The following is a 27,384-nucleotide window of genomic DNA, read 5'->3' as shown; positions in this document are numbered from 1 at the left end:
GAGCTGAAATCAAGACTTGGACCCTTAACCGACCCAGCCACCCAGGCACCTCAATAATAGCAACTTTTAAACAAACCTTTCCTAGTGGCTTAGGAGGGTCACAACGTGGGTGAACTTTTGGTATTTGTCTCAAATCTCACCTCATTGTTTGTTAATTCGGGACACCTGTACCATATGCCTACTACATGCCAGATGCAAACCAGACCCAACTATGAACTGAACTGAATACACAGGCCAGAGTCCCAAGAGGGTCCTAGTCTCTTGAGTTCCAGACTAGCCTGTCGCTGGCCCATGCACACACCCCCTGATTCTTGATTAAATTTCAGTCTTGCTACCATAGTATCATTTTCCATCCTGTGATCTGGGGGAGGCGTCCGCAGGGCTGCAGCTATGGGGTGTGCATTCGTCATCTGTTCATCCGGGAAAACCCGCAGCAGACGTGGAGGGGAGGCCACTCCAGTTGCCTCAGTGGAGCCCTGGCCTCTTCTCTCTAAGGGGGTCTTCAGGGAAGAGTGCAGAGGGAGGATCCAGGTCTGTTGTGCAGGAGCCTGCATCCTGGGGCCTTGTGAGCTCCTGTGGTCCCCTCTGTTCTAGGCCTGGTGCATGGAGCCATGATGCCACAGTGTGCGCTGATACCCAGGCTTGGTGGGGGTTGGGGGCAGGGCAGTACCCAACCAATCTTGGGACCTCCTGGGCTGATTCCTCTCTCCTGAGTGAGACTTGCATGTGTATTTGAACCCTAGCATCCTGTCCATTAAATGAAAGAGGCAGAAGTTTGTTTCATTACAGTGCCAGGGCTCTGATTAATTACCCCTTCTGAAAAAAAGTTTGCTACACCTAGAACTTCCTTGACACTGGTCCCAGCTGTCACCCTGCCAGCAGTTTCAAGTTCTGTTTAAACATTTAAACCGCTGGCTGGAAATCCCATCAACCACAGTGCTGTGTAAACGGCATGTGCCCTTGTGGGAGTATCTTTAGACTCTTGGTACTTGTATCGCTTTCCCTGGTGGAGGTGATGAGCAGCCCTTAGCACAATGAGATGATGTTTGCAAAAGCACCTTGTAAACTGTAAAGTGTTATAAAAGCATTAGTCATCTGTAACGAGATTGTGAGAAAGAGTGAAAGTCTGCCCTCACTGTTTCCCCCAAACTCCCTCCTTCAGTCTTTAGATCTGTAGTGCTGTGACGAATAAATATGAGGGAATAATTCATTCTACATAGCAGGCCAGAGAATTGATTAGGTGGTTGATCCCCCTATTAATTGAAGTAGCAAATATCCAAGGAGGAGCCTATCTGGATAGATAATTGATTTCAGTGTTGAGTATGTGGACTATGAAATAACTATTGGATTTTTTAGGTGAGAGGTACTTAGTAGACAGATGCCAGCCCAGGACTGCAACTCAGAAAAGGAGTCATGATCTAGGTACAGGTTGAAGCCCTAGGAGCAGTTGAGGTCATTTGGGAAGATTATGAGACAAAAAGAAGATTGAGGAAGGAATTGAGTTCTTAGCCTTGGTTTTGTATCAAGATCAACTGTGGAGCTTTTCAAAAAGAAAGCTGCCTAGCACCACCCTGCCCCCCAGATCTTCTGACTCAGAATCTCTGGGATGGGGTTCAAATAGGTGGATTCTGGTGTGCACCCAAGATTGAGGATCGTTGGTGTCTAAAGAATGGACAGAGGAGGGGGAACCAGTAAAAGAGATGGGAGGTAAGTCAGGGGATGTGGATGAGGACAACGCAGTATCACAGAGAACAGGAAAGGAAAGGATTTAGACCAAGAGAGGCCACTAGAATTGGTCAGTAGGAGGTCACTGGTGACCATAGGGGAGGTATTTCAAGGCAATGGTTGAGTTCGAAGGCCGTCCCTAGGGCTTGTGGTTCCCTGTGTCCTGCAGTTGCTCAGTTACTATCACCTTCTTCCCTTCGAGTCTGATAACGTGTAGCTCAGTGGTGTGATGAATTATCCTGTGTTTCTTTCAGATCAAGTGTTCCCTCCCACGTGCAACATAGGGAAGAATTTTCTCTCGCTCAATTACCTTGCTGAGTACCTTCAGCCCAAAGCAGCGGAGGGTTGTGTGATATCCAGCCAGCCCCAGGATAAGGAAGTACACATCATTGAGTTAATTACCCCCAGCTCTAACCCCTACAGGTAAGTGAGTGACTGTGTGTGTGTGTGTGTGTGTGTGTGTGTGTGTGTGCGTGCGCTGAACTGAAAAGAAATGAAAATAAAGATATATGCTGACTTGAGGCAGAGACAGTACAACCCTACTTGTGTAGGAGGGAGGGAGCTGTTCATGCGTTGGGTGAATTAACAGAAGTTTTGAAGAAGGGAGTGAAGGCACCAGTGGTATATTTTATTTTCGGCATCTGTCTCTAGATCCCCTATATTCTAGGTGAGTTTCTGAAGCCTATTTTGAACTTTCAGGCACTAATTAATTATAGGACAAAATAATTCTTGCTCCATTGTTATCTCCTTTGACTGAGGTTATTCCTGATAAAAAATTATAAAATATGCCTGTTAACATAATTCTAATTTTAATCACATTCTGTTTTTAATAAAATTCCATTCATAGCGTCCTCAGAGCACATTTGCATTCAGAGCTGTGTGTGCTATGAAGGTGTGTGTGCATCGGGGGTGGGGGAGTGAGTGTGGGTGTGTTGGCGCATGGCCCTCTGTGGCGACACACCAAAGAGCCATTAGATACAACCTGCCTCTCGCTTACGTTCTTTTTCTCCATCTACCACCCTCAGCTTCCTGCCCCAGGACTAGCAAATTAACCCTCCCTATCAAGAATGATTAGGGAATTAAAAAGGGGATAAAAGAGGAAAAGTGCATCTTTCTTCTACTCGAGTCTGCATTCCTGTGGACCACTGCCTTAAATTTATATTGTAGAGGGATTTCAGAATTAAAATTCTAATCAAATTTTGCTTTCAAAGGTGAATAAACTACACATCAGTTTGGGGAAGATTCCATTCTGTCCCACGTGAAGAATTTTGTGGAAAATTAAAAGAGAATGGGAATAGAATCAATCTGGCAAACATGCTTAGATATTAAGCCTCAGGCTTCATTTGAGTGTATCATTCATCATGTGCTTCGCAAGTGTGTAAAACCAAATGGAAAGAAAGACTTTCCTTTAAATTCAGAATGACAGAGATGTTATTGTTTGGTTAAAAAAAATTCTCCTGTATACTGAATTCTTAGAAGTTTGGGTTGTCTTCATCAATTTTCCAGTAATCAGTTGGTTGACCATCTGTTTTCTTTATTTTAATAACTGTATATCCAGAAGTTTGGGAAAGTGAGTGCAGATATGATTCTGTAGCAAATGTTAATGGCTTATGCAAACCTTATATAAGTCAAATTCTCCAGCCTTTCGCCTCTTATTTCATCTTAAGTGTCCTAGTTTTTTTGTTGTTGTTGTTTTTGTTATTTTTTTTTTTCTGTTTCGGGGGTTTGTTTTGTTTTGTTTTTTTACTACCAGGCGTCCCTCCTCCTGCCACCTTCAAGGATTTTGAGCATATGCAAATTGGAAAGTTACACACTGAAGGTGTTGAAGGTTGAAAACCAACAATTCTGCTTTAAAAGTAAATTCCTGGTTGCCCAGATCCATTTCAAACAGTGGCTGCTTTAAGTAACTGTCTTTTTTATTCCCCCCAAAGAAGGAGAAAAATTTTAGTGTCTAATTATCAGCAGGCGTATTTTTCTATTGTTATGTAAAACTATTTTGTTTTGTGTGCACTAACAATCTGTTTTGCACATGTCATTTGCCTGGGATCAACTCCAGCTTTTTAATCAACTGGCCAGACACTGGAAACATGAAGACTTGGAAGAGAGGAGATAGTTGCAACTCTCTGGCATTTGGGTTCTAACTTTGCCTTTGTTTTCCATTCACAGTGCTTTCCAGGTGGATATAATAATTGACATAAGACCTTCTCGAAAGGATCTTGAGGTGGTCAAAAATCTCATCCTGATCTTGAAGTGCAAAAAGTCTGTCAACTGGGTGATCAAATCTTTTGATGTTAAGGGAAACCTGAGAGTTGTTGTAAGTTTGCTGAGCATTTCTTTGTTTTGATGCATGGCAACAATTTAAGCTGTGCTTGTATGTGTTATTTTTGTGACGTTTTTGCTTTATATGTATTATTTTTGTGAAGTTTCTGCTTCTCTGAGCTCTCTGTGATTTTTCACTTTATAAAATAGGCTGCTCCATGGTTTCTCCTGACAAGGGCAGACAGTGTGGTGGCTAAAAGCATGGCCTCTGGGGTCAAGATCAAGATTTGAGTCCAGACTGCCATTTACAAACTGTGACCTTGGGCAAGTCCCTTAACCTCTTTAGACCCCAGTTGCCTCATTTGTGAAATTCCTGAAATGTATGAGTGTGCTTTCCAGTCAGAGTAACTGTAAAATAATGAGCACAATGGGGCCTTTCATGGTTGACAGTCCTGTAATGGCCTCATTGTCATGGTACTGAATATCAGCTCTTAATTTGGGGTTAGGTATTTAGGGAAGGTGTGGAAAATTGGGCTGACCCCAGCTCACACTGTTGTCTTTTCTTTTAGAGATAAATACATGGTATTGGGATGCCTTTTTGCTTGCTTCTAACTTCTGAGGGTGAAACACTGATGCTAGAATCACAGTAATGGGGTGGTTAGTGAAATAATATAGAAAAAGTACCCCCAGCCTACTCCCTAACTAAGCATTACTTCCATGAAGGAGATATGCTTAAGAAGTTTATTAGTTGGTTGGCATGATAGGCAGACAGCAGCTAGTTTCCTAAAAAATTAAATGTTGAAATTTGGTAAAATAAATCTTTTTCAAATATGTTTACGGCATTAACTGTGTGACAGCATGTTGCACAAATTACATTGAAAGTTCAAGAAAACCCCCCTCATCACTTTTAAGAAGATAATTACCTTAGCATCTCTTTTGTAGGCTCAAATTTTTATGTATTGCCTTTTTAAAAAGTTGTGTCTGATTCCCTCTTTCAGTACCTGCATTGAAGCAATTGGAGAGGGTTTTATGTTTTCCCCATTTTGGGGGAGGGATGCCTCTGGTTTTGGTGCTGTTCATTCATGGCACCTTTAGCGTGGTATAACAGTGGACAAAACCAGTGCTCCGCTGGGGCTACCTCATGTACAAGCACTCACCAGGAGCAGCAGGCAAAGCCACAAGCATACACATCTTAATTTTAAAGTACTGTAATTGTTTCTGGTTCCTGTGGGTTTTTTTTTTTTTTTTTTAATTGTGAGAGGATCCAAATAAGCCATCCTGTATGAGGGTGATACATTAATTTGGTGTCGAGAACAAAGCCCAGCCGCAGTTTTCTGAAGTCAGAGCTGTTTCAGTTGCTTTCCCTGGCTTGGCCAGAGGGGTGTTGGTGACCTGGGATGTCTGCAGCGTTTGCTGCCTGGCACACCAACCAAATGTTTTTAATTTCAGAATAACAAAAACAGGAAAGGGAATTATGCTTTGAAAGGCAAAAAACATACGGTACATTTTAATTCCCTGCTGGAGTTGTGTAAATGTTCTTTCGGCCCTGACCCTTCAGTGGCTCTTTCTGTACCTGAGCATGTTCCTGGTCCATGGTAGTGCTGGAGTTCACTTTGAATGTCTTCACTTTTCATATGAGTAAGACAGACTAGAAATGAGATTGCTCATCCCAGGGCAAGATCTGTTTATATTCCTCTCTTTGGCTGTACTCCTGTTCCAGGCCAATTTTGGACAATGCATGACAACATTACTAAACAATTAGGTAATGTTTCATGATGTTCTTTTTTATTCTCCCAATCAGTTTCATGCTTTTTGATTTCCTAACTCCCAGTCTCAGATGTGAGTTCTGACTATGCTCTGAAGGAAAGGTACCTGCTGTTAAAAAAGTATACATTCATGCTTAGAAAAGGGAAATGGTTCATAGTGGCCTTGTTTGTAGTATCTTCTTTAGAGACAGCCTGGTAGACAGGCTGTGTGCACAGGGTGAGTTCTCAGCCACGTGTGCTACTTAACTTCTGAGTGAGGGGCAGAGAGAGAGAAAGAGAGAGAGGGAGAGAGAAGGAGCAAGAGAGAAGTAGGGCTCACCCAAAGCAGGACTCGAGCTCACTGGACGTGGGGCTCAAGCTCATGAACTGTGAGATCATGACCTGAGCTGAAGTCAGATGCTTACCTGACTGAGCCACCCAGGTACCCTCCTTATATTTTAGAGGAGAACTAAATAACATATGTAAGGCTTCTAGCATAGTGCCTGCCATAAAAAGGGAATTTATCTTCCTTCCACAGGAAACTTTTCAAAAGTTTGTCTATAGGAGCAATTAACTTCTCTAAACAAAGTGAAAACAAAATGTCTGCTGAAGGAATTATAAGGCACTTGATTGGGTAAATGTAAAGAAGAGTCCCATTAAACACAGGTGGCATGTGTGTGCCTGTAGGGGGTGGGTGCACAGGCAGAGTGCACCCTCCAAGAGCCACAAAGGGCAGTACTGTGGACAAGAACTAGAATACTAGAACTGTCCTCATTACTGTGCCCAGCTCTGGGTTTTTCTTCAGGTCCCTTATGGACTGTGTATAATCACATTTTGGAGGAACCTCCAAAACAAAAGAATAGATGGAGGAAACATTTGGTTACACTATTTCAAATGGCCTCAGCCAGCTTATTCTTAGAGAAGACATGTTTTAATCCCTGTGGGAATGGACTACATCTCTGACCAACCTCTCCCGTACCCCATCATTTCTGATGCAAGTGTGTGTTGGGCAGTGGAGGGGAAGGGGAAGAGGGAAGTGCTCTGACTCTTCCTTGCTCATCATCCTTCATGAAGATGTGGCTGTGGTGGTGGAAATATGGTATGGAAATATGGTGGTGGTATTTGGAGACCCCCTTGAACACTCCCATTTGGAGTAGCTACACCGAAGCCTTAGAAAAGCCTGGGGACTCCCTGTATCCCGAAATAGAGGGTGAGGAATTTGCTCATTGCTGGGAAGGAACCAGTTTGCCAAGCCTTGCTGTTTTACAAATGTGTAGATAAATTTCTAGCCTTGTAAGTCCTGAGGCGTAATCAATATGAGTTGTACTGACAGCTCCTAGATTTAATGTGGAAAGGTGTAAACAAATCATTTCATATTGGTACAAAAAACACAGGTGGCGGTTGTGATGATAGTATTCTGGAAATACAGTATTTTCTCAGCTGTCCAACAACATGAAAGACTAGGGCAGATGAGGCCAAGCTGTGTTGTTTAGGCCAGTGTTACAACTCCCGCCAATCAAAACGACATGCTGCTTTAAAAGACTAGAAGAAGCTGCACCTAGGAAACTAAGTTTAAAGAACTACTTGGATCCTTCCTTACCTCATTTTAGTTTAGTTTTTTTTTTTTTTTTTAACCCTTCCTTCCTCTAAGGAATTTTCTCTAAATCAGGGTAAGTGCTGGAATATTCCAAACCTGTCAAGCTGAGTTTTTCACAAATGGCTACAAAGCATGGTTAAAACTCTGTCTGGTTCCTTTGCATGCATTATTGTGACTGGCCGCTCTGGAAGTTTCAGATAATCACTTTGGGTCACAGAAAAAATATACTGGGGGAGATCCTTTAAGCTTTGAATTGAAAATATGTGTCCTTAGCCAATATCCCACCACCAAAGAGGCCAAGAGAACTTAGAGCCTGTGAATCTTCGATGGTTTTATAGTGGGAAAGGATTAATATTTAGTCATGTTTGGGGCACACAGAATGGGAAACAAATGGAGAATTCAGGAAAAAATGCTGCATGTATGCAGGAGAAAATAATTGGGCATGGAAATTAAAGTGATTTTTATACGGCATGAAAATGGCCTAATCTTCATGCTGGAAGGGCTTTCCAGTCTTCTTGGAGCAGTTGTTGAAACTATGGTGCCTTCGCTTTGGGATCTCCTCTGCATCCGTCAGCTCCTTCACTGTCTGACAAGGTCACTGCTATAGGAGCCAGAGGATGTGGAAACTAACCATGTCCTGGTTACTCAGTCCTTTCTCGGAAGGATTCCTATCACTCAGTTCTAATTTTGTAATTAACTACCAAGTGAAAGTCAGCTTACTGGTATTGCTGGATAAAATATTGGCACTTAGAGGGACAATAACCCAAATCAATTAATTAATTTTTGGAACATAAAATCGAAGCATCTTCAGTTAATAAAATTGACAAATGAATGCAATTACAGGATTGCTGAACTGGCCATAAATTATAACTGAAATCTCAACACTGGTTGTTCCACCATATGGAATTTAATAGTTTACAAAGATGAGATGGTCTCCACAGTGAAGTAACTGCATTGTGCCTTCTTTCATTTAAATCTAGGGTGCAGAAAATAGAAGCATGGACATATTTTTGGCAGTATAACATGCACATTTGTACACTTTATACATCATTTTAAATAAAAATAAGGGAAAGTTTGGTACTATATATATATATAATTTAAACATTTAACTAACTCTGGTAACCTAGTAGGTATACTCAGTATGTAGCTACTTATCGATCATTGGATTATTTTTATCAACATAAGCAACCCAAATGGTAAGATCAAACAACATGAATAAATTTCTCTTAATCTGCTGTTAAAGATTTTCACATCAGTGTTCTTAGCCCAAGGAAAGTAGGGATCAAAAGAATAAATAGTTCCTTCATATGCAATGTAGAATCTGTTCATTCTAGATATTGAATTTGTACTTAAAGCACTGTTTAGTTTTAGACTCACGAGTGAAATTTTGCTGGTATCTTCAGGCTCCTAACAGTATTGGCTTTGGGAAAGAGAGTGAAAGATCCATGATAACAACCAAATCAGTAAGAGATGACATTCCTTCAACCCAAGAGAATCTGTTCAAGTGGGCTTCGGACAATGGCTATAGTCCAGTAACATCATATACAGTGGCTCCTGTGGCTAATAGATTCCATCTTCGGCTTGAAAACAGTGGTAAGTATGGATTTTTTTTTTTTTTTCTGTAGTAAAAATATCCCCTAAATGAGGCTTTCCAATGAGGAACTCTCATTACATCTCATATGTTACTGTTTTTCTGTTGTAAATTTTGATGATTCATTTGACTGCATTTTACTATCAAGTTTAAGAGTATCTAGAATCATGATAGATTATTTTAAAGCAACGATCTTTGGTACTTTCGTACAGATTTTTCTGTACTAAATTCTTTTGGTACAGTTGATTGCATGGTGGAGAACTTTGTTGTAGATCACATAATTCACTGTGATTACATTAAGAACAAATTAGCCTGGCTTCTTCTCTCAGAAGTGCCTGCTAATCACTGACAGCTGAGATGCAGAGCGGCTGGAACTACGGGGGAAAAGTCCTGGGTCAGACTGCATCTTACAGGACAGTAGTCACGAGGTGCTTCCTCTTCCTCACCCAGAGGGGACGCAGGAGTCATTACCCCAGTTGGATGGAGCAGAAAGTGGAATTTTAACAGGTTCTTGAGGTTTTGCCAAGCCTCTAACTAGCGAGACTCAAATCCAGAGTTTTCTGATCCCCAGACCTGTTCCTCACCCCCTGGTACTGCCACCAAGGACAGTGCCCATAGATTGAAGGTTAGGAATACGGACCATTTGTTCACTGTTTGAGGGCAAGTTGCTTAATTTCTGAGCCTCAGGTGGTTCCTCCTCAGTAATATGGGAGAGCAAATAGGCCCTACCTCAAAGGGTTGTTGTGAAGGTTTTTGTCAACATACAAATTTAAAACCCTCCAAAACTCTGGCCTCTTTTGGACCCATACAGCTGTGCCATCTGCCATCTTTTCCCGAAAGATAATATTGAAGGAGAGTTAATGTCCCCAGTCATGTTCACTTCCTGCTCCCACTGAGATGGATTGACCTCAGGCGTTGACTTTGAGACTGGATGGATATAAACAATACTGGGGAAATGTCTCTTCCCTAAATTGTTGAAAATAGGACAGAACACTGAGTATTGATTATATGGAAACAGGTCTTTCCCTTTGAAGGAATAAGTGTACCTAAGCAGCTTTTTCTTTTCTCCTTCAGGACTAGGCCAGGGTGCTCAAATACCTGTTAGAATTTAGCAGGCAAAAAGGAGGTAGCAAATACTATTTTAAGAAATCCTTGAAGAATGTATTCTAAAGAATCTCTAGATTCAAGGGAAGTATTACAATGGCACTTGAAAATATTGTCTCAATAACTTATTCAAATCATGTATTTTTTTAAAGTTTATTTATTTATTTTGAGAGAGAGAGAGAGAGAGCAAGCTGGGGAGGGGCAAAGAGAGGGAGAAAGAGAATCCACACTGTTAGCACAGAGCCTGACTTGGGGCTCAAACTCACAAACCATGACCTGAGTTGAAATCAAGAGTTAGATGCTTAACCCACTGAGCCACCCAGGAGCTCCTCAAATAATGGATTTTTATATCTTACAGGGCCTTAGAAATTATCTAGTCCATGGTTCTCAACCTTAGCTGTATGTTGGAATCATACAGGGAGCTTTAAAACATGTTAATGATTAGATACCTCTCCATAAAGTCTGATTTTAATTGACCTGGGGCACAGCCTGGGTATAGGGAATTTTTTTCAGTCTCCCCAAATAATTTTAATGTAGAGGACTAATGATCTAATCCAACCTCTTAATTTTAAAAATTAGAAAACTAAGACACAGAGAAGTAAGCCACTGGCCCAGAGACACTCAGTCAGTTAGAAAGAACACCAGGACTGGAATTCAGGTTTCCAGACTCCTTGTCTCCTTTACACATTGCTTGATAAGAGTAATTTTACACACACCCATTCTGTGCCAGTTCCTCTTGTACTTGCCTCTAATGATGATGACTGTGGCCTGGCATCAAACACTGACAGTGTTGCCTTCTGTCACCACCAGAGGAAATGAGAGATGAGGAAGTCCATACCATCCCTCCTGAGCTACGGATCCTGCTGGACCCTGGCAGTCTGCCTGCCCTGGAGAACCCACCCATCCGGGGAGGGGGAGGCCGAAATGGAGGTTTCCCCTTTCCTATCCCCGATATCTCCAGGAGAGGCCAGATGGAAAGGGGAGATGATGGGATCCCCCAGCCAAGGGACCCTATCGTCCCCAGCTTGCGGCTGTTTCCTGGTCCCGAAGAGCCCAAGGAGGTGCAAGAGAATGTGGATATTTCCCTGTCAGTCAAATGTGACAGTGAAAAGATGGTCGTATCTGTAGAAAAAGATTCTTTTCAGGTCAGTGCAATTTCTTAAAGGAGAGAAGAGAAAGCCACCTCCCTCCCCATCTTGCCCCAGTATGTGTTATTTCCCTCTAGCTCTTTCACTTTTGAACTCTGGGGACCTGATACTGTTTTCTCAGTTGGATGGGCTTACTTCCCCTTGGCTGTGTTTCTTACCCGGGTCCTGTTATTCTCAGTTGAAGGGGGTTCCAGATCCTTGTGTGTCAATATTTTGCTATTGAATTTCCAAGGCCAACAAACACAATCCTTGGTAGGCTGGGAAGAGGTAAGGGGGGAGGGGGAAGGCAGGCCTCCAGCAACCAATACCATATGGGAAGACCAGGCAAAACACGTCCCCTGTGTGCTGCAGAACTGCCTGTGGGCCCTCCCTTATGTCTTTGGTGGTGGTTGTTTCAGGCCAACAACTACTCGGGGATGGAGCTCACTCTGTTGGATCCTACCTGCAAGGCCAAGATGAATGGCACCCACTTCATTTTGGAGTCTCCCCTGAGTGGCTGTGGTACTTGGCACCGGCGGTCAGCCCCGGATGGAGTGATTTATTATAATTCTGTAAGTGTTCCCCAAAACAAAGCTTGGCCCTTTGCCAGATCCTTTCTGGGTGTTTCCTTAAAATTAGCCTTAAAATTTCTATGAAAATGTTTAGGGGCATATACCCTAGGCCTAAAAAAGCCAAGTGTCAGTTCTCAACAAATTGGGTGTCCTTTGACCTTGAGTCTACACAGCTGAGCTAGCCAGCTCCATGGTCTCTATGGCCTCATTTCAGTCTTGTCCAGAAGTAGGAGGACTTCTCCCTTCCTCATGAACAAAATAATCAAGAGAAATCCAAAAATGGCCCTCAAGAAATTATTATTAAGTCTCTCTCCAACTTGAAGAAAAGAGATTAAATTGAAAAAAAATCCCCTACTTTTGAAGTTCCCCAGAGGAAGATTCCACAGATTCCCCCAATGATAATCCACCCTAGTAGCTATCCTGCACTTTTCAGAAATCATTCTTGTCAGTTCATTCATCTGAATCTTTTTTTTTTTTTTCAGATGAAGCCTATTCTTGCAGAAATAGACACTAGGTAGTAAATATTAAAAGAATTTGAAACATGAAATTTCAAAAGAACTTTATAGTGTTAATTTTGCAGTTCAGGTTATACTTTTGATGGTAAAAATAAGGCTCAAAAATCCGTGTCTGGCTTTGACATGATGTGTGTATCTATGCTCCCAGCACCTACTCCAGCTTTGCCACGGGCTGGGGAGGGCATGACTCTCATTCACGTTCGTCCCACTGCTCTTTGGTAGATACACTTGACCCATCCAGAGGAAAGACTGGAGATCAGGTGCTCTGTCATTGTGGCTCATGTGGGGACTGAATCTATGGGCCCAAGTTTATTATTCTTCAGACTTAGAGTGTTTGATCTGGAAAGAACCTTAAGATGATCTCATTCAACTTCCTCATTTCACAGGTGAGGAATTTGAACTCCCGGGAGTTAAGAGACTTGCTTAGATTTGAGGAACTAGTTAACGGCAGAGCCAGGACTGAATCCAGCTTCCTGACCTCTCATCCACTAATCTTTCCCTGACACAAGGCTGGCCCAACTAATCTCCCTTTGTTCCTGGAATAATTTATTAACCTTTGACCTCTATGATGAACACACTCCTGCCAATTCCAACATTAATTTTTGTATATTACCCAGTTTTTCCAGATATAATGAATAGCATATAGTACTGATATACTTGATTTTGGAATTTTAAATTTACGTCTAAATTAACACCAATAAGAGGCTCTGGTTATCTGTTAAGTAAAAATAATATCATTTTCCTCAGAAGAAAAAGGTATATCCCAAGCCCTTAAAATCTCTTTCTTCTCGTGTGTGCATCTGTGTGTGTGTCTGTGTATGTGTCTGTGTGTGTATTTGTGTGTATATTATGATGATAATACCTAGGGTAAGAAATGTCCTAGGTACTTGCTTCAGGTACATCAGTACTTTCTTGTGAGGAACCAGTAAATGGAGAGGTGGTTTTTCTACATTCTCTTCCCTTTAGTGAATATTTTAGGTGTTCGTTCCAGTGATAACTATTTGTAGCAATTTCCAGACTTACTATATACTTTTGTTTTGCAACATATTGAGAAATTAGGCACATGACACGAAATCAGACCAAAAAATATGACTATTCTATATACACAAAAAAATTAGGATTTTATTTATGGAGTCACAGTCCTCAGGTGAATTTTTCATGTTATCTAGAACTAACCTAGGAATAATCATCTCAACTAACATTAGGATAGACTATCATAGAATCAAACAGGATTCTTTCCTCCATCTGTATACCATACAGAAAGATACGGGGGAAGAAATGAGGAAAAGGTAGAGGAGTACAGAGATAAGATAAGGAGAGGCTGGCATAATAGTAAACATTAGGTACTTTGTTTCCAACTCAAACTTGATAGAAATCTCAAAGGATACAAATTAGCCAGCTCTTAATATTTCTTAGAATTTTTGATATAAAGAGAAGCCCCCTAAGGAGAAGGCCCCTTCCCCTACAGGCTGGCCTGCTGACAACCCCATTCAACCTTATTCCAGTGCCTAGTGTTTTCCTACTGTTTGAAACAAGTTTTATTCTTTCACCAGGAAAGATGCATACTTTAGTCGAGTTTTAATTCGAATGTACTTTGGGTTCCTCTTTATTTTTATCTCTTTGAAGATAAAATCCTGAAACACTTGGAGGTTTTTCTTAATTTTATTTTGAGAGAGAGAGATGGGGGGCGCAAGTGAGCAAGGCCAAAGAGAAAGAAAGAATCCTATGAGGAGCAGAGAGAGAGAGAGAGAGAGAAGGAGGGAGGGAGAGAGAGAGAGAGAGAGAGAAGTGGGGCTCACCTGGGGCTCATGTTTTTACCCAAAGCAGGGTTCATGTTCACCCCATGTAGGACTCAGACTCACCAACTGTGAGATCATGACCTGAGCCAAAGTCAGATGCTTAATGACGGAGCCACGGAGCCACGACCCAGCCTCCACTCAGGAGCCCTGTTTTGTTTTAAGTCAGGTTTTCAGTTTGCATCTGAATTATTACATTGGTGTTGGTGTGAGATAGAACCAGATCATGTGACTGGGTGTTTCAATGACCATGTCTGCACTTTCTTTGCCTTTTAGATTGTGATGCAGGTTCCATCGCCTGGGGATAGTAGCGGCTGGCTAGATGGTTATGAAGATCTGGAGTCAGGTGATCATGGATTTCCGGGGGATATGGATGAAGGAGACACTTCCTTCTTCAGCCGGCCTGAAATTGTGGTGGTATGTGTTTATTTGTAGTAGGTAGTTTGTGAGAATGTTGTCCTTTTGGTCGGCTTTAATTAGGGACTGTTGGGAGTGGGGGGCAGGGATTAGATGTTAAAGGCCCAAAGGTTATAAAGGTCTAGGGTGTTCATCCTTCATTTGACTCTGATTTATCTCTGTTTTGTTTGTTTGTTTTCACTAGTTTAACTGCAGCCTGCGGCGAGTGAGGAATCACAGCGGCTTCCAGGACCCACTCCACAGGAATGTCACTTTCAACATGGAGCTCTATAACACTGACCTCTTTCTCGTGCCCTCTCAGGGGGTCTTCTCTGTGGCAGAGAATGGACACATTTATGTTGAGGTATGCTAGTTATGAACATTAACTAGCCTTGGGCTTTTAGGTCAGGCCTGAATTATAGTAGCTCCTGGGGCAGACCTCATCATGTTCTTCCCCACACCCCTTAACCAGTTCTGGGTAAGGGCTTGGCTCAGAAAATGCATCCAGGTTGATTTCTTTCTTTTTTTCATATTTATTTATTTTTGAGAGAGACAGAGACAGAGACAGAACATGAGCAGGGGGAGGAGCAGAATGAGAGGGAGACACAGAATCCAAAGCAGGCTCCAGGCTCCGAGCTGTCAGCACAGAGCCCGACGCGGGGCCCGAACTCACGAGCTGTGAAATCATGACCAGGGCCAAAGTCAGATGTTTAACCAACTGAGTCACCCAGGTGCCCTGCATCCAGGTTGATTCCTGACCAAAGCAAGACATTTCAGGATTTGCTACATGGAGAGAGTGTTTTACAGATGAATCGTTTTTTTTTGTTTTTGTTTTTGTTTTTTTAATCAGCAGTGTGAATTCTAATAAAATCCTGTTCTTGCTTTGTCCTTAGTATTTTTGGAACAGGAGTTCAGTATTTGCACTGTTAGAGTTAACCAGGAAGATTTCACACCACCTCTTTTTTTTTTTTTAATTGTTTTAATGTTTATTTATTTTTGAGAGAGAGAGAGAGACAGAGCATGAACTCGGAGAGGAGCAGAGAGAGAGAGACAGACAGACAGACAGACAGAATCCGAAGCAGCCTCCAGGCTCTAGGTGTTACCACAGAGCCTGACGCAGGGCTCAAACCCACAAACCACAAGATCATGACCTGAGCTGAAGTTGGATGCTTAACCAGCTGAGCCACCCATACGCCCCTCACATCACCTCTTATATTATCTTTTAAATTGAACACACCTCAGTGAAATGCTGTGCACTTCCATATCTCATGAAAATTGGGTTTTTTTAGGTCATTATCTAAATGTATCTATAAATGTATGAAACTATTTTGTATACATAATGGTAATTATTATGTATAGCATATATCTGTGGAATAACTATGAAAATATTAGGTAGTGGTGGGAATAATGAAATAATAACAGCTAACATTATTGCAGATTTATTTTGTGCCAAACTCAGGTTATAAGTGTTATAGTAATTGACTCTTCAAAGCAGTCCGATGAGACAAGACTGCTGATATCCCCATTTTAGGGATGAGGAAATTAAGGTACAAACTTGTCTACAGTCACATAGTTAGTAACTAATGGAGCTCAGAGTAGGGTTCATACTCAGGTTGTCTGGCTCTAGAGCCCATAATGTTATCTACTAGATGCTACTATCATATATCCTCAAAGGGTCACTTAAAGGGGAAGAAAATGTAACCCTCTCACCAGTGCAAATATCCAGGTTCATGGATTAGATTCTAGAAAAAGATAAATATCTCTATGGCCCCAGAACACCTGCTGGTCTTACAAGAACATCATCCTCTGATGAGCTAGTTTTGGTGCTAAACTGCAAGCTGGTGTTCTGCTTCACTGTGGGAGGATTGAGAAGCTTACAGGGTGGAAATGGGGTACTTCGACACATTGAAAGTGACTTCAGAGCACATATTTCTATTTCAGAAAGACAAAGAACTCTCACCTTTGTCCTCATTCTGGGATGGAGCCCACTGGCTCTAGATGTTTTCCTGGATCTCTCCTCCTTTTTGATTCCTTATTCTGAGAGGTCTTCTCTTTTTTGGGGGTATACCTTTTTTCTCCACTGGGGAAAATATACTGCTTTCTACGTGCTGTTCCTAATTATAGATCTCTTCTTATCCAAGATCATTTTTTTCTTCTTGCGTTTCTGCCTGCATAGTCCACATGTGCAGTTGGTCAGTGACCCTCTGCTGTGCCCTGGATTTTAGGGGCCCTGCTTAACTGCAGTTTGTTCTTTTTCAAACGTGTGCCTGCTCTGCTGACCTACGGCTTTGCTGCCATATACTCATCAGTGGCCAGTCTTCCTCCTGTATCCTACCCTGGGCCTTTTGGTTTTTCTCCCCAGTCCACCTAATGATGGCTTACTTGAAATGCTTTTTTTTTCTTACTTTCACATTTATATCTTTTCATATATTGACTATATTTTCATCCTCTTTTTATTTATTTATTTATTTTTTTTTAAATTTTTTTTTTCAACGTTTTTTATTTATTTTTGGGACAGAGAGAGACAGAGCATGAACGGGGGAGGGGCAGAGAGAGAGGGAGACACAGAATCGGAAACAGGCTCCAGGCTCCGAGCCATCAGCCCAGAGCCTGACGCGGGGCTCGAACTCACGGACCGCGAGATCGTGACCTGGCTGAAGTCGGACGCTTAACCGACTGCGCTACCCAGGCGCCCCTTTCATCCTCTTTTTAAAAAAAATTTTTTAAGTTTATGAGAGAGAGAGAGAGAGATGGAAGGAGAGAGAGAGAGAGAGAGAGAGAGCACAAGTGGGGGAAGGGCAGAGAGAATCTGAAGCAGCTCCAGGCTCTGGGCTGTCAGCACAGAGCCCGACGCGGGGCTCAAATTCATAAACCCTGAGATCATGACCTGAGCTGAAGTTGGATGCTCAACTGACTGAGCCACCCAGGCACCCCTTCTTCTTCTTCTTCTTTTTTTTTTTTTTTTTTTTAATTTGAGTTAGTTAACATACAGTGTAGTCTTGGCTTCAGAAGTAGAACCCAGTGATCCATCTCTTACATGTGACACCCAGTGCTCATCCTAACAAGTGCCCTCCTTATGCCCACCACCCATTTAACCCATCCCTCTACCTACCTCCCCTCCAGCAGCCCTCAGTTTGTTCTCTGTATTTAAGAGTCTCTTATGGTTTGTCTCCCTCTCTGCTTTTACCTTATTTTCCCCTTCCCCTGTGTTCATCTGTTAAGTTTCTCAAATTCCTCATATGAGTGAAATCATATGATCTCTTTCTCTGACAGACTTACTTTGCTTAGCATAATACACTCTGGTTCCATCCACATTGTTGCAAATGGCAAGATTTCATTCTTTTTCTCTGAGTAGTATTCCATTGAGTGTGTGTATGTGTGTGTGTGCGTGTGTGTGTGTATGCAAGGTACCACATCTTCTTTATCCATTCATAAGTCTGTGGACATTTGGACTTTTGCATAATTTGGCTATTGTTGATAGCACTGCTTAAACATGGGGTACATGTGCCCCTTCGACTCAGCAAATGACAGCTTTTCTGTTAGTTCATTTTTCTTGGGGGCATTAAAAAGAACTGTTTATAACCTCCAAAATTTACATCTAGAATAGAACTACTAATTATAGCTGGCATTTATTGAGTAGCTGAGAACTGTTGTTTGTGTGTAATTGTGACTTTACACATGCTCACAATAACTGTTTCTGGTAGGTATTGGTGCTCTTATTCTGTGTGGGAGGAAACTGAGACTCAGAGTTCACAGGGCACAAATCACAGAGCACGCAATTTCCTGAGGCTCATCTGCTCATCTCCCTCCAAGGCCTGTAGTCCTTCTACCACTCATTTCCAGGCCATTTTAGAGTAAAAGACTTACTGACCATAGTTTTTCCTCCAAAACAACTTTTTGGGATACCTTAGACTTTCTGCTACTATGTACTTTCTTTGAGATTAGAGAAAAGATTTGCATTTCTTCTGTCTACATTTTTGCATTGTGGGTTCTGACTTCATGTTAAAGGCCACTTTTTAGTAATAGGATATATGTAATTTTCCATCTTTCCAAGATATCTTATTTTTTAGAAATATTGCCAAAACAATGATCTGTGAATATTTATAGACTACCAAACACTATTTCCTAGAAAGATTTCTGACTAGGTGATTTTCCAAGGCCACATCTTGGGTTTGGTTGAATTGACCCTGTGGCTACCATGAAGTACTTTAGAGAAAAATGGACTTGAGGTCAGAAGGCCTGGGTTTTAAGCCCTGGTTTTATCCAGCACTTGCAAAGTGGGGTTTTGAATGAGTCATCCATCCTGGATGCTGTTTCTCCTCCATTTATAAAATGGAGATGAAAATATTTATCCCACAAGATTGTTCAGAGGGATTGAGCTTTAAGGCCCAACAAAGTGACATGATCACAATCATCTTCACTGTTGAGTGTCTTGTAGTTAACCACGTAGGGATATTTCAAAATAGTGCTGTGCCCTATGCGATGTCAGGGATTTCCCCTGGGTTCCCAGAATGGAAAGTGCGTTTATATCTCCACGCCTTTTGAAAGGATTCTGGGGCTATTGGCTTATGATTAAGGACTAACTTTATTTCTAAAGTGTTTAAGTTTATTTTGACCCTAAGTTTAGTAAAGGAATGAGGCATGAGGGGAAAGGCAGTTCACACAGTTTCCATGTGTCACCAAATGGAGAATCCACTCTGGTCCGAGGATTTTAGCTGAGTTCAGGATAGTTGAGGTTTGAATTCTGTTTACACTTGGCCAAACACCACTTCCTGTTTCTAAAGAAAAGAACCTTAACAAGGTTTGGACGTAGCCCATACAAATGTTTTGTAAGAGGGAAGTATAATGAGTTGGAAACGTTTCCAGATTAGATTTCCCTTAAAATACCCTTGGGCTTAAAGAGCGAAGGGAGAGTACTTGGCAAGGCCTATTTTGGACCTGTGAGCAGCTAGGACACTTTGCCAGGCTCGTGATCGCCACCAGATTGCACGGTTCCTGACACCAAACTGGGCCAGCTCTGCCTGCTCACCAGGAAGCAGGACTTTAGATGAATCTGTAGCTTTATTGCAATGTTTTAGGGTCATTCTGACTTGCTGCAGTTTAGAAGTTCAGTCCTCTCTGCCTAGGTTAAATAGATTTTGCCCCTGTACCTTATTTTTGAGCAATTTCAAAAAATAGCTTGCGCTACAGGTGGTATACTATTAAGACATGATACAGTATTATGACATCAGGAATTTTGCCTGTTGGTGTTTGTTTATTTTGGAAAATCCATTTTAGGTGCGCGCTGTGCTTTTATTTTTATTTCCCAGAGGACTTAGGGGAGGTTGACAAGATTTATTCATCTTGTGTTGGAATCTTCCAGACTGACATTGGAACCAAATAATTCACCATAATCATCCATATCAAGTTTAAATGGGAGACATCTTTTTTCAATAAGTATATATTACTTTTGTAATTAGAAAGAAGACTGTATAAGTACGCTATGAAAATAAAGCAGGGTCCCTCATCCGAAGCACTGTGTTGATATGTTACCTTTGTGTAATAGAGTAAAAGAGAGGTGCCAACTTGCTTCTGATTGGTCTTTCTATTCTTTTGTAGGTGTCTGTTACTAAGGCTGACCAAGAGTTGGGCTTTGCCATCCAAACGTGCTTTATCTCTCCATATTCAAACCCGGATAGGATGTCTGATTACACTATCATTGAAAACATTTGTCCTAAAGATGAATCTGTGAAATTCTACAATCCAAAGAGGGTGCACTTTCCTATTCCCCAAGCTGAGATGGATAAGAAGCGATTCAGCTTTGTGTTTAAGTCCATTTTCAACACCTCACTGCTCTTTCTACAGTGTGAGCTCACGCTGTGTACCAAGAAGGAAAAGGACCCCCAGAAGTTACCTAAGGTGAGTAGGCCTTCATCCATCTGTATGCTATTTCGACATTTTTAGGTGAGGCAGTGACCTACCGGAGAAGTTTAATCACGAGTTATTGCAGGTTGAGGTTTTTGGTTTGGGAACTGCCCAATTGAAGTAATAAAATCTGTGTTAGCAGGGAACCGTGAGTTTTATGGAGTCTTAGAGAATAAATCCTGACAGTATGACTTTTTTTTTCCATGCATGCTACTTAATAGTATCTTACAAATGATAAATCAAGACTGTTTTCCATTGAGGGAGAGGTCTGGCTTTATCTTTGCTATTCAGATAGCATGCAGTGCCAAAAGTACAGAGCCGAAAGGACAAGTTCAGTGTAAGGATTAATTTTTCCAGGTCCCGCTGAGACTTGTATTGCAATTGTTTTTTGACCTTCTCTGTGTGAATTATAAGGTTGACTTGTCTCAAGAGGACCTCTAAGGGAAACTAACAAATATTTTAATTTTTCTCAGCTTCATACTGGTTCATCATGTTTACCTTATGTCACTCCCCATATTGAACCAGTACATTCTGTTGCCACAACAGACATCAGAACACTTTGACCTTGTTGGAATGGCTGCATAGGGGGGATCTGCAAGGTTAATTACAAACCCTCATTAATTGGGCCTTGTGCAAGAAGGGTGTCTCTGCCACAGTTTTGTTTCTGTGATCTTCCATAGTTATGTATAATTCCTTACATGCATTTCATCTGTAGAAATCTCACACAGTGTCAGCTGACTTATAAAACTTTTGTAGTCACATATAAATCAATGTCTAAAACTAATAATTGATTGGTATCATTAATAGTGTAAGTGTGGAATTCTCTCTTAATACATAGGTTGTAAGAGGTAGATATAGAGGGAGGAGGAACAATTAAATCATTATTACTGGATAAATTACCACTGACCTGAATGCTTTACACTGTTATATTCCCTTGGGCAGCCATTTCTCCGATAACATCAGAGAACATTTTATTTTTTATTTAAAATTTTTTTTTCAACGTTTTTTTATTTATTTTTGGGACAGAGAGAGACAGAGCATGAACGGGGGAGGGTCAGAGAGAGAGGGAGACACAGAATCGGAAACAGGCTCCAGGCTCCGAGCCATCAGCCCAGAGCCTGACGCGGGGCTCGAACTCACAGACCGCGAGATCGTGACCTGGCTGAAGTCGGACGCTTAACCGACTGCGCCACCCAGGCGCCCCGAGAACATTTTATAATACATATGAAAATGTAGCAAATCTGGTCATGATCGTTTGGGAGCATGAATACATAAGATGATTTAGACTATGTTCTTTAGGTTGCTTTTGGAAACATTGATGCCTTAGCCTTGTGGGCATTCACCTCCCAGTGGCCATTTGTGGACTTGTGGTAGAGAGGCATGGGAAAACTTAATGCTTGGCTGTGACACACAGCTGGTCCCTGCAGCTGGTGGAGACTTGTAGGAGTTTGGGATCTAGGAGGGGAGGCCTGGCAGTTACTAGGCGTCTTTACTGAAGGCTTTGGTTTACCTCTCGCTGAGCCTGGCTTGGATAGTCCATAGCGTATCATTCTGTGAAAATTAATCCCAGTACTTCATTGCAGAGAATTCTAAGGAGAGTTCTAAGGCCCAGCAGATGACATGGGATGTGACCCTAAACCTAAAGTCTCTATTTACGCCCAAGGCAAGAGAAAGTAGAAAGAGCATAAGGACTGAGCAGGAAGGCCCACTGCTTACTAACAAGATTTTAAGCAAGTCCCCTGAGCTCTCAGAATCTGCATGGCCTCATCTATAATTGAAATAATAGTAGGGGCGCCTGGGTGGCCCAGTTGGTTGAGCGTCCGACTTTGGCTAAGGTCATGATCTCACGGTTTGTGAGTTCGAGCCCTGTGTCGGCCTCTGTGCTGACAGATCAGAGCCTGCAGCCTGCTTAGGATTCTGTGTCTCCCCCTGTCTCTACCCTTCCCTGGCTCACGCTCTGTGCCTCTCTGTCTCTCAATAATAAATAAATGTTAAAGGGAAAAAAATGAAAAAAAAAAAAAAGAAATAATAGTAGCTGGCTTCCCTTAGGAACAGAGGAGCAAATGAGACAGTAACAACAGTCCAGCATTTATAGTGCAGTGGCTTCAGATGAACTGTTACCACTCTCCTCATGTTTACTGCTTGTAGGTAATATTTCCACAGTTCTAGCGACTTCTCAGTGCCTTCTATGATGATAGAGAGAGCCAAAGAATCTTCCTAGGAGGAGTACTCAAAGATCATTGGGTCCATCCCTGCCCTTAGCTGATGAAACTAAGGCCGGAGTTAAGTGTCTTGCCCAGGGTTGAGTTGTGAGTTGGACGTAGAATCGTAGACTCTTACTTATCTGAAGAAATAACAGCAAAGTAAGAAGGCTTTTCCTAACATGCAGATCTTTTCAACAATGAGGCCTTTCCACAGAAAAATCTGTTGTTTCCCTTTATAAGGAGGCTATTGTAAAGGCTTCCTCTGGGTTTTGGGGGAAGGGAAGGAGTTATTTTCTTATAATATGCTGTTCAGAGCAGCAATGACAATAGAGCCAAAAGCCTTTGCTCTTTTGTGATTGGAAGAGCTGGAAGTTCATTAGCTTTTAGGGATGGCTTGCTATAGACTTCTTAAAGGGTTGATACACTTCTTACAACAAAAACAAGTAGATGCCATGTACATCAGAGTTTTACGTATTGATAAGCATAGACAAGGAACTGAAGATGTTTTAAAGAAAAAGGTACTAGAGTGTGATTACACTTTTTAAAAACAGATATACTGGGCTTGGGCATGCTAATCCTAAATTTAGGGCCTTAAAATGACTGGAAACAGCTAATCTTATGGTCCCCACACCTGGCTACAACTCCCCAGGACTCCAGTGTGGAACACTATAGCAGGTGACCCTGGTCACCTATACCATTTTGAACGAGCCTATACCAGGATTTTAAAAAATCAAACAAATTTGACAACATTATTATCTTTTTGGACAACAGATGTAAAATCTGTCACTTTCATAATGCCGTGCATGAAGTTTCCCACAATCACAAATCACCAATATGAACCATTTATGTGAAGCCAGCTTGGTGAAGGGCCAATATTCGTCATATAGTTTTTTTTTTTTATTATTTTTCAGACTAAATAACACTAAAACCTCTAGTTGTTTTGTGGGAAGATGGGGGGAAAAGGCAATGTTTATAAGCCATCCAGTGATATTTGAATCTTCAAGTGCAGCTGAGAATATCCTGGGTCTGCCACTATATCTCCCAGATTATTTATGGTTCTTTGGAAAACGCCCAAATCTCCTGTTTTTCTCTGGTAAACAGCTGTGAGCTGTCTGATAAGGGGCACTGGCCAACTGTGCAGGCTGAGCTGGTGCAGGCTCTTCGGGGTGACCCCTGACCCTGCTTTGCTGTCTCTGCCTCTCTGCAGTGTGTGCCTCCAGATGAAGCCTGCACCTCGCTGGACGCCTCAATGATCTGGGCCATGATGCAGACTAAGAAGACCTTTACCAAGCCCCTTGCTGTGATCCACCAGCAAGAAGAAGTTAAAGGTGCGTTTTGGAAGGCTCGCTCAGAGCCTGGGGGTTTCCCATTTTAAGAAGTTCCAGTACTAGACCCCTAGGATGAGCCTGGGTAGCTCAGTTGGCTGAGCATCCAACTTTAGCTCAGGTCATGATCTCACAGTTCGCGAGTTTGAGCCCCACATCGGGCTCTGTGCTGACAGCTCAGAGCCCACTTTGGATTCTCTGCCCCTCTCCTGCTCATGCTCTTTCTCTGAAAAATAAATAAACATTAAAAAAAAAAAGCTCCAATACTAAAAAAAATACAAAAGAAGCAGCAACAGCTCCAATACTATAAATCAAAGTACATTTGTATTCAAAAGATAAATTAAGGGCCAATTAGTAACTTTAGAAGGAGTTTTGCCAAAAGAGCCTTTTATTTAGTTAGGTCCACTCTGACATGTGGCTGAGTTATTAGTGATATGTTTGCCAATGATTTCCTCTTTAATATTATATCAGAGTCAAAGTTGTCCCTATCCCAATGTCACTCTCCCTTGCCATTCAAATATGCTCCCTTGAGTATGCAAGAAAGGCTCCAAGTTCCTCCTGGCATGCCCGGATTGAGCAGCCCACAGCCCATCTTTCTGTGGTCTACTACCAGTGATTCTGCCGAGTACAAGCAGTCCCAGGGCTGTATCAGGATCGCAGATGCCTTTGGGGAGAGTGTTAGGTATATGAACACCATTCATCTTAGGTCAGAGCAGAAAGAAGGTTAAGAACCACTGTCCAAATGCATTTTTATAATTCAGGTTTCAGAATGTTACCCAGGCACATTTGTTGCTTGAAGCCAAGGGTGCCTCTTCTTGCACACCCAGGAGCATCAGCAGTCTGCATCTTCTTGTGGGAGAAAAGGAAGGACGTGCCCTAAGAGGTGTGGCCTCAGGTAGACAGGCAAGGCAAAGCCAAACATGGTGTAGGCCAAGTCAGCCAGACCAGCGGAGAAACCGAGCTGGGCTCCATGGAGGTGTTAGGAATGGACATGAGGTCCTGTGGACTGTGGAGAGCATCTGATGGGGACGGGCATCACAGCCGAGGGGCATGGACAAACAAGAACACATCAGGCAGCTGGCAGCATCTGAGGAGGTGGAGCCAAATACACATGGGCTATTTGGGCAGCTACATTTGTCACTGTCTAGAAACAACCTATGACTATCTGGAAACATTGTCTAGGGGTGCCAAACGAAGAGAAGTCTGAGAGTGAAAGTGGATTCCTAGCTTCTGGGGTTAGCTATTTCAGGGCTAGGTCCCCATGCCACCTTCCACCACCAAGGGACAGAGAGGAGCTTGGCACTGGAGCCTTGATAGAAGCCAGCAAGCATACTGTCTCCTCTTGGTGAGCATTTGCTAGGAGGCCTGCCAGGTGGAGCTGACACCTGATGTAGGCTTGGGGGCAGCGCTGGGATGGCATTTCTGATGTAAGCACTGTTGGATTTAGCAAGACAAGGCAGTGGGGGCTAAGAGGATAGGCGCACAGGACCTAATAGAATAGAGGCATGTGGATGTGTCTACTTTCTTCTTTGGTTGAGTGACCTCTGTGAAAAGAGCCATTCTTACTGACATATCTGTATGTCATTTGCCCTCTTCCTACTGCTCACTTTGGAAAGGCAGGAGATACAGTGAGGAGGGCACTGGCTTAGAGTCAGGAGCCTGGGGCACAACTTAACTTTACCTGCTGTACTGTTTGAAGAAGCAAACTAGGTTTTAATTCATTGCCCAGCCATTCTGAAGGTGGTGCAAAATGGACATACTAGATGTTTATTGGTTCCTTATTAACACTTTTTGTTGTTGTTTTACTCTCACTGATTGGTTTTCAACAATTTGAAACCGTGTAATAGCCACAGTCTTTCTGTAAATGGATTGCCCAAATAGTTCCCTGTTTTGGGGGACCAGGGGAAAGAAATAAGTTAATTATGTTGCGAAGTATATCACAGTTGGGCAACATCTGGCTCATTTTGTACTTTTGTGAGTGGTTTAACAATAACAGCAGCCACTTGTGTTCCATTTGTTACTCTTACCTTTTTTGAGAGAGGTAGTTCCGCTCATAATTGAAGGCAGCCGCTTGCTTTTTTCTATGCCAAAGAATAATTAGGCATTAATACACAGTGGTATAACTTCCAGTAATTCATTCATGCTTCTTTTAAGTTTGGTGGTATTTTTCTAAGTAATTCCTCTTGCAAATTAGGTAATTACTTTTGTTTAAACTTAGTGTAATTATCCTGAAAGTTCGGTGGTGCTGTTTTTTTACATGAAAGTTCAAGAGGAAAATTTTACCAAATATCAAAGCAGTTTCATGAGATTTGCTGATTGAGACTAGATTTTAGTGGAGAAGCTTGTGGTGAAGAAAGTTGATTGCTTAGGGTTGTTAAACAAATGCAGGTTAGACTATCAGCCAGCTTCCCTTGGGCTGTGTACAAATAGGCTTTGCACTGAATGGCAGTTCTGGCAGTTTTCAGCTCTCTGAGTGACTCCTCCCACCCTTCATGTTTATTTTCTTTTGATTCTGAAATCATTTCTTCATGATGCAGGCCATTGGAGTCTGTGTTTTCCCTCTGCCTCTCAGTAAATTGGAATAATCAGTTGAAATGGGGATGTGACCATTTGCCTAATAGCACTAGGTTATTTGAATAATAACTGGGTCATCATGAACAGTCTTTCTGCCAGCTTTGTGTGTTACTTTTGTAAGCCACAGAACCTATAGTATCTCCAGGAGTATCTCTTACTGGAACGAATTTGGGGGTAAAAATTACCCAACCAATGAGATGTTTGACTGCCTTTTTAGGCACACAGGTGCTCTTTGAAGGCCGTGCTGAAGTTCCAGGTCTCCCTAGTCATTGGTGCATCTTATTTCTCCACACTGGATTTTCTGGGGCAGCAGCAGATAAAGGCTCAGGTTATCAGCTTCTCAGCCAAGCAGAGAGCTGGTCTGTACTCCCAGTGCTAATGGCCTGGTCACATTTCAGGTGGTGTTTCTTCCTCCTATGGACACAGAGAACAGGCCGCCAAGACTAAATAATTCTGGGTCCCTCCTCTGGGCCACTGTTTTTTTTTTTGTTTTTGTTTTTCAATTTATTTATTTATTTTGAGAGAGAGAGAGAGAGAGAGCACCTGAGTGCGCACATGCATGAGGGAGGGGCAGAGAGAGGGGGAGGGGCAGAGGGAGAGGGAGAGAGAGAAAATCCCAAGCAGACTCTGCACTGTCAGCACAAGAGCCCTACTTGGGCTCGAACTCACAAATCGTGAGATCATGACCTGAGCCAAAGTCCAGAGTTGGACGCTTAACCCACTGAGCCACCTAGGTGCCCCTGGGCTGCTATTTTTAATGGAATATGCCTGAGCTTCCACAGCACATAATCACCACCTTAGTCCCTTGGGAGCTAGCTTTGGGTTAGCATTATTTTGCTGCTAAAACTTTCAACAGATGATTGTGCTGGTGGTGATGATAGTCATGGAGATGATAATGATTATCTAACATTTACAGGGCATTTGCTTACTACAGGGCTCTGTGCTGAATG

General features: G+C 42.2%; 1 protein-coding gene across 3 annotated transcripts in view; it reads left to right on the top strand.

Moving 5' to 3' along the window:
• TGFBR3 (transforming growth factor beta receptor 3) overlaps positions 1–27,384 on the top strand; it is a 208,849-nt gene that overhangs the window by 157,475 nt on the left and 23,990 nt on the right. For all 3 annotated transcript variants that reach the window (XM_042997860.1, XM_042997859.1, XM_007073421.2), the window contains 9 exons: positions 1,980–2,148; positions 3,892–4,039; positions 8,730–8,919; positions 10,832–11,166; positions 11,568–11,720; positions 14,308–14,448; positions 14,633–14,791; positions 20,026–20,325; positions 23,743–23,863. In XM_042997860.1, the coding sequence (XP_042853794.1) occupies positions 1,980–2,148; positions 3,892–4,039; positions 8,730–8,919; positions 10,832–11,166; positions 11,568–11,720; positions 14,308–14,448; positions 14,633–14,791; positions 20,026–20,325; positions 23,743–23,863 (1,716 nt within the window). The remainder of the gene's footprint in view (positions 1–1,979; positions 2,149–3,891; positions 4,040–8,729; positions 8,920–10,831; positions 11,167–11,567; positions 11,721–14,307; positions 14,449–14,632; positions 14,792–20,025; positions 20,326–23,742; positions 23,864–27,384) is intronic.

Source organism: Panthera tigris, chromosome C1 (assembly GCF_018350195.1).
Source record: "Panthera tigris isolate Pti1 chromosome C1, P.tigris_Pti1_mat1.1, whole genome shotgun sequence".
NCBI lineage: Eukaryota > Metazoa > Chordata > Mammalia > Carnivora > Felidae > Panthera > Panthera tigris.
This window is presented reverse-complemented; position numbering and strand designations above follow the sequence as displayed.